Source organism: Coregonus lavaretus (genome assembly GCF_964263955.1).
Source record: "Coregonus lavaretus genome assembly, chromosome: 10".
Taxonomy (NCBI): Eukaryota; Metazoa; Chordata; class Actinopteri; order Salmoniformes; family Salmonidae; genus Coregonus; species Coregonus lavaretus.
Genome location: NC_139997.1, coordinates 44,707,337 through 44,717,625, shown reverse-complemented (window position 1 = coordinate 44,717,625; position 10,289 = coordinate 44,707,337). Strand labels below are relative to the sequence as shown.

The 10,289-nt window shown below is 40.0% G+C and overlaps 1 protein-coding gene across 1 annotated transcript; it reads left to right on the top strand.

The window, feature by feature from the left end:
- Positions 1-1,415: 1,415 nt before the first annotated feature.
- LOC311136354 (neuropeptide FF receptor 1-like) lies at positions 1,416-9,672 on the top strand (the record flags this gene model as incomplete). Its single annotated transcript, XM_084170459.1, has 3 exons — positions 1,416-1,722; positions 8,416-8,515; positions 8,835-9,672. 3 exons carry the CDS (start codon positions 1,416-1,418, stop codon positions 9,670-9,672), a joined length of 1,245 nt encoding a protein of 414 aa, XP_084026585.1.
- Positions 9,673-10,289: the final 617 nt, after the last annotated feature.

Below are 10,289 nucleotides of genomic sequence, written 5' to 3'. Positions count from 1 at the left end.
AACAACAGGTAGAACATAGAAACATAGAACATAGATCGGCAGCAGCTAGTATTCCGGTGACGACGAACGCCGAAGCCTGCCTGAGCAAGGAGGAGGGGCATCCTCGACAGAATCCGTGACATACAACCTGTAATTTAAATGGATTTTTATTTGGATTTCATGTAATGGACATACACAAAATAGTCCAAATTGGTGAAGGTAAATTTAAAAAATAACTTGTTTAAATAAATTATAAAATATTAATAACGGAAAAGTGGTGTGTGCATGTGTATTCACCCCCTTTGCTATGAAGCCCCTAAATAAGATCTGGTACAACCAATTACCTTCAGAAGTCACATAATTAGTTAGATTGCACACAGGTGGACTTTATTTAAGTGTCACATGATCTCAGTATATATGCACCTGTTGTGAAAGGACCCAGAGTCAGAGTTCATCTTTTTGAAGAGCCAACTGTTGTATTTGTGTTGTGAATGTGTGAATATACACCTCTATGATATCCACTCTACTGTCCAGTCACATCTTTCTACTACTAGGTTACTTTGATTTCAAAGTCTGTTGGGACTCTCCTTGTAACTTGTCAGCAGGTTATATCATCATACAGTAACTTACACTTGGACCATAATTTACATGTTTGGAGATCTGGAAGTGCCCAATTTACTTACTGATTTGTCATCAATCAGGATAAAGAATGAGCAAGTCTTATAGTGGTGGGAAAAAAGTCCAAAAAATATAAGCCATTTTCCAGGAACTAAATAATATCGAATTTCGTTTAAATTGTTCTGTAGGCTTACTATAAATCAAATATAGGCTACATGCATTGTTTGCACTACCATGTGGTACAGTATCCCTAATCGTTATAGAGAATGAGTGACGCTGATGTGTTTCCAGAAGCGGACTAGAGGCATTACGAGGCGCAGTAGAGCGCACCAGCACAGACAAGACCAGACAAGATAACTATAGTGGAGCTCTTCCAAAGGTAAGTCCCTCTTTGAAAATCTCAATAGTCATCCTGCAGATTTCTATGAAATTGCAACTTTGCCCTCTCAATCTTTTGAATTTAACCCACCATTTGTTCTCACTGCTTTTACTGTATTTGTTTTCTTCGTCAGTTTCACAGACGTTTTCATGTAATTGTTTCAGTAAGAACATACGTGTCATTTGATAAAGTTATGGTAAAAAATAAGAACAATAAATCACGATGGAGTGGATTGTCCAAATGCCAACCTTTCCTTGATTATGGTTATGATGACTAAAGCGTTTTTGAGATAATGTGGGTGTGTATGGCTTTATCGTTTTTCTTTTATATTCTTTACGTTTCTTTTAAAAATCTGTTTGTATCTGCTAGGTTTCTATGCAATATGTAGGGTATAACAACTTTTTCTGATGTGATTCCACTTGGAAGGTGACTTGTGAAAATGGAGATTGCGTCACTGAATGAAACTGCTCTGAACAGCACCATGGACAGCGCCACTATGGACAGAGCCAACCGCACCTATATGCCTTATTACCTGCACTCCACTGGCATGTCCGTCATCTATATCCTGTGCTATGTGGCGGTTCTCCTGCTCTGCATCGGGGGGAACGTGCTGGTCTCCCTGGTGGTCCTCCGGAACCGCAACATGCGCTCCGTCACCAACCTCTTTATCCTCAACTTGGCCATCAGTGACCTGCTCATTGGAGTGTTCTGCGTTCCAACGACTTTGATTGACAGCCTAATATCAGGTGGGAAGTTTTCCTTGTCATTGCCTGGATTCATGATTGGCAGGCTTGTCATTAAAAATTATAGTTATTACTTGTGCATCAATTTGTAGCGTGAGTGTTGCAGGGACTGTCCTGCAGTCGTTTTGTCTGCATCATTAAATCCAGCCAACAAATGTCCCAGTTGGCTTTAATTGAACGTTTTCCTGTTGAGCATTTAGTGTAATATTGTAATAATACTTGTATTTTTATTCAAATTGGACTTTCTTATTTTTTTAAGGAGAACGGAATTCCGAACTCCTTATATAGATTTTTTGTATTATTATTTTAATGACAGAATAGGAGCATGACCAGCGATCCAGAGTAGAGGGAGCAGAAATGCGTAGGGCTCATGCAGAGATTGATGCGGGATCCCCGCGGCAAGGGGAATCATATGGTTCTGGAGGCGAGAGTGTTAACTTTCTGTGCAGGGCTCAAAGGTTTCACTGTGGCTTTTTCAGCTCGAGGCTGTCACCAGTTGAGTCAACCAAGTGTTAGAAGGTCTGGAGTGGAGTGAAAACGCTGGATTTCAATGAACTTGCTGTTGATATGAATGAATTAGTGCATACCCACTGGGCACACCACATCATTTCATCGTGGAAATTTGTGTAATATTTGGTTAATACGTTGATCAATGAGATTTCAACTTTTATTTACCCACTCAAAAAGACAGCCAGAAGTTTCTTGAATTCAGTATGCTTTCATCCATCTAAAAGCACAACAAAATTCCAAATGAAAAAGTTTAAACAATGTCCGATTTTTGGTTTAGTTGTCATCTAAATGTGTTATCACTGGGCCTGGTTTCCCGATAGTGATGGAATTTAGGCATGCTTTTTTATTTATTTATTTACCTTTATTTAACTAGGCAAGTCAGTTATGAACAAATTCTTATTTACAATGACGGCCTACCAAGAGGCAAAAGGCCTCCTACGGAGACGGGGCTGGGATTAAAAATACAAATGTAGGACAAAACACACAACATGACAAGAGAGACATCACAACACTACATAAAGAGAGACCTAAGACAACAACACAGCATGGCAGCAACACATGACACAGCACAGTAGCGACACAACATGGTAGCAGCACAAACATGGTCCAAACATTGTTGGGCACAGACAACAGCACAAAAGGCAAAAAAGGTAAAGACAAGTGTTTTAACGATGCATCTTTCCTACAACAGCCGAAGATGTAACATCCAGAGAAAACGTTTGCTAAATGCGTTGTTTAAGTTTATACAACCGGTGGGTCTAATCCTGAATGCTGATTGGTTAAAACCGCATTCCAGCCGTTGTCTATTCCACAAGTTACCGCCAGCTAAATCTATGACGTTAAAATGCCTATTTACACTGTTCCATCTGACTGCTCAATCCACGGTCTCATCAACCTAGTCAGGCACTTTATTACATTTAAGTCATTTAGCAGACGCTCTTATCCAGAGCGACTTACATGAGCAATTAGGGTTAAGTGGTTTGCTCAAGGGCACATCGACAGATTTTTCACCTAGTCGGCTCGGGGATTAGAACAGCAACCTTTCGGTTACTGGCACAACGCTCTTAACCACTAAGCTACCTAAACTTGATCTCCACTATTAAAAGCATCTAGACATTATCTCACATTTCTTTTAGACTAACATTTAGTTTTCAACAGAGCGGAGATGTGTATAAACCTTGCTGTCTGTCTCTCCGACATTTGCAACATTGTTTCAATATTCAAATTTGATCTGCTGTCCCATAGTATTGAACGTGTCGTGAGTCGGGACGTGACAGAAAGGCAGGCAGCGTTTCTCAGCCGGTCGAAATCATGAATCAGCTGATTTTTATGGATATACAAAAAAAATGTCAATTGAAAAAAGGTAAAACGAAACGCAGCTAATTTGCAGTCTTTCCAGCTACAGTTTGAAGTAATTGTGTTACTGTAGCTGTGTTGTTGGCTAGCTCCTCTGAACAACAGTGTGACGAGTGAGCACATTCTCTATGCCAGGCGAAATCGCGCCTCATTAGCTCATTGTTATGGATGTATCCAAATAAATGTCACTAGAAAACAGCTTAAACAAATGCAAATGCAGCTACCTGGCTGTTATTCTGGCGGAACTTTTTGACTGTAAATTAGCCGTAGTTCGCTAGCTAGCAAGCAAGGGATAATAATGTTGCCAGCCAGTATGGCAATGGAACATTTAGTACGAACGACTGGGTCGCGTCTATAGATACAGAACAAAAAGACTGAACGACTGGGTCGCGTCCATAGACACAGAACAAAAAGAACGAACGACTTGTGGAAGGATGAAATTGTACGAATAAATTAATAAAAATAAAGTTTTTAATGAAAATATGTCAATCATTATTTGAATATGTATAAAAGTGATGTTGATACTGATAGGATCAAAATAAAGGCAACGCCGCTCTTGGATCAGCGTTCTCCATTCAAATCTCCCCTTAACGTTCGAATTATTCCACAATAGTGACGACGGATCAGCTCCTAGAAAGATATTATTACCTATGGCTGCAAATATTGAGGTGGCTTATTTTAAGACTTACCCTATAATAATGCACTAAAAGATTTGGCATATCATTGGGCACGTTAGGCTACACATAATGAAATATATTGAGACAAATTACAAACAGTAGCCTACAAGTAGCAAAATAATAACTCAATTGATTGGACATGAAATGTATTTCAATATGATTTAAATTGGCCTAGCCTATAGCCTACTGTATTGTATTAAACCTACTGTATTGATATTTTAATACAGTCATCTCGGTTTTAATTTGAAGCATATTTTTATATGTAGCTTTATGTGTCGCAATTGCAAAGACATTGGCAACTTTGTATTTGTAGTCAACTTTGTTCTGAAGTTATTGGCGATCACAGAGAGACGTACAAACCATTTGATTCTATGTTTAGCGGAGATCTGTGCATAAGAGATGCTTAATTGCAAAAAAATACATCTAACGACGCACTTCGTTGTTCTAGGAGTGGTCTGACGCAAGCGTTAGATTATGAGCGTTTTCAAGTGCAAAATTAATAACGATGGTTTTGGGCAGGGCCGGAGTTATAATTTGATACAATGTTGAACTTCACTAGCAATAGCTCAAGTCAAGACATATAGAAAGGGAGGCAGACAGGCGGAGAAGAGAGATGAATGTGATTGAAAGAACCGGAATTTTCATCAGGATATTTTCTACTGTTTGTAGTTGTCGGCTTTAGGCCAATGTATGTTACTTAGTTGACGATGGAAGTTATAGGCCTACTGTTGCATCTCTGAGTTCTATGCTCTCATTTCTTTAGCCGCCAATGGGTCACAGTGTATCAATGTGTCCATATGGCAGAGGCTAGTGCTCTGTCCATAGTTTAATTTTAACTTTTAGATTTTTACCATTTAAAGTTAAAATTAAGTTAACAAACAATGATTTTGAGAAACAAAAACGTTATTATTCAAATGAAACTGTTCCACGAAAATGTGCATATATAAATATTCATAACTGGCACACAGATCGGTAGAAATTGTAGAATAAATTGTAAGCTTCCCCAAACTTGAAACTCATGAGCTGCCTACGGTCTTTGAGCTGCCTATGCCCATTCAGTGGCAATTTTAGCATGTACATCTTGGTGGGGCAAACTCACAAAAATGTTATGCCAGCAAAGCCACTACACAACACTAAACAATACACGAATTGCACTATAACGGTGACAAACGGTGCCCATACTGTGAGAGCCTACATAAAGCTGTCCCAACAGCAGAGCTTTCCTTTCAGCACCATGGAGTGAATCCTTACCACCGCTACACCTGGCTATCAGCGGAGCCTTGTCTGGCAGCGAAACAGTTCATTCAGCCTGATTTACTGCCTTTTTTTAAACAACAGCTGATATGGCTGACTTGCTTAAACAAATGTGGTTACTACTGACTCCTTGTGGATTTGTGTAAGTCGATAAGAACCGCATTCTCCTTCAATAATAATGAACGCCAAAATGAGTTTTGACATTTGAACCTCACACAAACATTATTACATTTATGTTCAGTAAATTCATAATGTTTATTCTTATATCATTAACACTTAGCTCTAAGTATAAGCAAGTGCAAGCAAACGAGCTGTGACGAGGTAGACCTATTCATTCAGCACTTTCAAAATGGACACAGACAGAAATTCAGATAGATGTTGAGGCCTTAACTTGTCTAGCTTGCTAGCTAAGATTTTGAAAGTATGATGTTGACCTGATCAGTCCAATCAAAGCTAGGTAGATATAACATGATTTGAGGTCATTTTATCTGTGACCAATGACCTTGAGCCTTCTTGGATGGGCACTTCTAATGTAAATCTATGGCAGCACCCAAGGGGGCTTGAACTGCCTAGCTCTCCCTGTAGATTCTGCGGTGAGGTAGTGTCCCCATGAGTGACAGAACACTGAGCCAATCACAGCACAACTAGAGAAGATTACCAACGCCTATGCTCTGTATGTTCCGCTGGCTGCCCCTCCACCACAGAAAGCACTGAGCTAGGCTGAAACATCTGTATTTTGGAGCTGCCTTACTCAAGAAAGCAAGAAAGAGATCATGTTTTGTATTCGGCTTTATTCGCTCAATATATTTGTTTTTACATTGTTTGCAAACTGATATGTGACCCGAATGAATGCCAAAATAATATGCAAAACAGTCAACAACAGGTGGGCCAGCCTGCGCACACATAGGAGGCCCCGTGAAAAAACGGGCCAGCCTATGGAAATAACATGCCGTCCAAATGATTCGTTCTGGCACCGGGTCGGGTCTGGTTTTGGGAAACCGCTCAGAGATTTAACGATGCGACTACGAAGGTTCTACCCATGAATGTAGGCTTAAAATGCTTTTCGGAAACCGGGCCCTGGATTGCAGTTGAGATTACATTAAAAGTACATTGCAAGTGATCAATGCTGTTCAAGATTCTGTGCAGATTATTATAGCAATTGTGTGTGGTCCTCTGTAGCTCAGCTGGTAGAGCACGGCGCTTGTAACGCTAAGGTAGTGGGTTCGATCCCCGGGACCACCCATACACAAAAAAAAAATGTATGCACGCATGACTGTAAGTCGCTTTGGATAAAAGCGTCTGCTAAATGGCATATTATTTATTATTATTTAGATCTCCAAAGACCTGCTATCTTTGCATGTTATCTTGAACATGCACACGCTTTCTGTAATTAGGCCTACATAAGAAGACATTTACAGTAGGCTAACCTCAAAATGTGGCCATGGATGTGTTACTCATTTTAAGGTTGAATAAATACTGTTACATTAGTTTGTAACAGCCTTAACTTTAGGCTACTGTATTACAAAAGTATTATTGAATTGTGTTTGGTTTACAAATTGGTCCAATATCAACATTTAAAGGACAGCCTATCTAATGCTTGGATAGTTTCATCTGAGCCACTGGCTTAATCCTATTCTTTAACTTAGATTTTTGGTTTAGTTGGAGACATTAATCCAACATATCATTAGTTAACTTGTGACAAGTTAATAGGGTATTTACTGTATTGCAAAAGTGTAATTGAATTGTGTGTGATTGTCAACGCAACCAAATATCAACATTTGAAGGAGATGTATCTTTAGTGCCACTGACTTAGTCTGGTTTTAATTCCAATTTGTCTACGAATTAATAATTGATATGTTGGATTCACTTCTCCATCTCAACCAATAATCAAAGTTAAAGAATAGGACTCAATCAAATCAACTTTATTTAATGTGCATTTACAATCAATTCAAATCAAATATTAATGATTCATTTGAAGATTACATTTTAAATCAACCAAAGCTTGAAACTCTAGGCCTATAAGGCTGCATTTACACAGGCAGCCCAATTCTGATATTTTTCAACTAATTGGTCTTTTGACCAATCAAGGCTGATCTGATTGGTCAAAAGACCAATGAATGAAAAAAATATCAGAATTGGGCTCCTTGTGGAAACGAAGCATATGTATTGTCTATTTTTAGTTTAACCCTGGGTTGAATTGAGACAATAGCTGTTTATGACTTTGCAAATGGTATATAGGCCTAAATAGTATAATTGATGATATATGACTTATAAAGAAATATGGTTACATTTCATTTGCTCTGTTAAACCTACCCTTTGGAATTACTTTGATAGCAACAGTGAATATATTTAGTTATATATTGGTAGTAGTCAGTGACAAAAATAAAAGCTAAACAGGGTTGGGCATGGTTAAAACCCTGGATGGGATAACAAATGAATAGTTGTAGATCAACTCTCCAGTAGGAGGTAGTGGATGTAACGTTGAAGATCTGACATTGTTTCAAAGGTACCAATTCAACATATTTTATACACAGTTTGTCTATGTTGAAAATTGGTTACAATGATGACATAATCCTGTGGTTGAATTTTCATTTTCAAAACAAGAGTTTTGACTTTTTTCAAATCCAATGTATTTTCCATGTTGATTCCATGTCACAATACGTTGACAAATTACATTGAAACAACGTTGATTCGACCAGCTTGTGCCCAGTGGGTATCTATTACATTTATGCATTTTCCCACCCTTTCACACTGTTTGCTCCCTTCAAACAATTTATATCCACACATCTACAGTCTTAAAATCCAATGTCAATCGAAACAAATTAAGATTCATTAAGATTAAAATATTTGGTGTAGCAACCGGGCTACTGCTTGTGTGTAATACAGTCTTTCTTTCCAGGATGGCCATTTGGCCAGATTACATGCACCATGAGCAACCTGGTCCAGGGGATGTCAGTGTCAGCATCAGTCTTCACTCTGGTGGCCATAGCTGTTGACAGGTAATCCACCACCACACTATCCTGGTCCCATATCTGTTTGTGCTCTTGCCAACTTCATTGCTGTAATTGTCAAACCAAACATTTCTCTCTGTGGCTCTCGGCCTCTCTTCCTCCCTACTCTCTGTCTCTCTGTCTCTCTGTCTCTCTCTCTCTCTCTCTCTCTCTCTCTCTCTCTCTCTCTCTCTCTCTCTCTCTCTCTCTCTCTCTCTGTCTCTCTCTCTCTGTCTCTCTCTCTCTCTCTCTCTCTCTCTCTCTCTCTCTCTCTCTCTCTCTCTCTCTCTCTCTCTCTCTCTCCTTCCCTATATCCCTCTTCTCTCAGGTTCACAGGTATTGTGTACCCCTTTAGACATCGAATGAGGCCTGTGACTGCTCTCCTCACTATCCTCTTCATCTGGGTGCTGGCGTTTGCTGTCATCTGCCCCTCGGCCGCCACCCTGACCATCATTCACCTGGAGGACACCTACCTGGTCCAGGACAAACAGACCTACCCTGTCTTCGTCTGCTTCGAGAACTGGCCCCGACCCGAGATGCGTCGGGTCTACACCATGGTCATCTTCGTGCATGTGTACCTGGCCCCCCTGGGTGTCATCAGCATCATGTATGGCTGCATCGTTGCCAAGCTCTCAGTCAACCTGAGGCAGGTGAGCCTGGCAGAGGTGCGGAGGGCCCACTCCCAACGCAGGGTTAAAGTGATCAACATGCTGATCATGGTGGCGGTGCTCTTCATGGTGTCATGGCTACCTCTGTGGACGCTGATGCTGCTGACTGACTACAGGGATCTGGACACGCAGCAGATTGACTTCCTCAGCAGCTACCTGTTCCCTGTGGCCCACTGGCTGGCCTTCTTTAACAGCGGGATTAACCCCATCATCTATGGCTTCTTCAATGAGAATTTCCGCAGGGGGTTCCAGGCTGCAGTGGACTGCAGGTCCTGTTCACAAAAAACAACAACAGGGGTGGTTAATACACGCTTTAACTTCCCGCCCCCTAACAGAGTATTCAATGAGAACCCTGAGTCCCCTGGTGGGAGGAAAGGCCACTGCTCCAAGGGCACTCCTAAGATTATCCCACATGGAACCAATGAAATCCTCCTGGATGACATGAACAGGAATGTTGCACTCAACAGGGTGATTGGAGCCTGGGTGGAGGGACTCTAATTAGGGCTGTGACGATTATAGATTTTTGTATAGATTAATTGTAATGCTCATAATTGTAATGTTTGAAGATTTTTTTTTTGAGCTTGTAATGCATCATAGTGCATCTTAAAAAAGTAGCTATGACATACTTAATGAATACAACATAGCTTTGTTGACACACCCCTCTCTCAAAAACAAATAGTTTTGACCGCTGGGAACTTTTGGAAATGAAGCTTCCCCTCCCAACCATGCTGTTCTGCTTGCAAAATGATTACCAACATTACCCACCCATGGTGTAAAAAAAAACATGCTATTGAGAAAAAAATAAAAACATGCTATTGAGAAGAAAAAAAAATACTGCTAACTACATCTATTTGAAAATTAAGTTCAATGCCCCCCTCCTAAAATAAATGTATTAAGACTATTATGATTCTTATTTTGTTGTTTGCGGTTATTGTCCATAATTTATATATGATAATTGTGCCAGCCCTAAATCTAATACAATATGTAATCATCACAACATCTTTACCCTAACCTTAACCTTCCCCCTAACCAAAGCCTAACCCTAACCCTCATTCAAGACCAAATAGCTAATTTACTTAATCATAAGACTTTGCAGCAGCCATTGCCATCTAGTG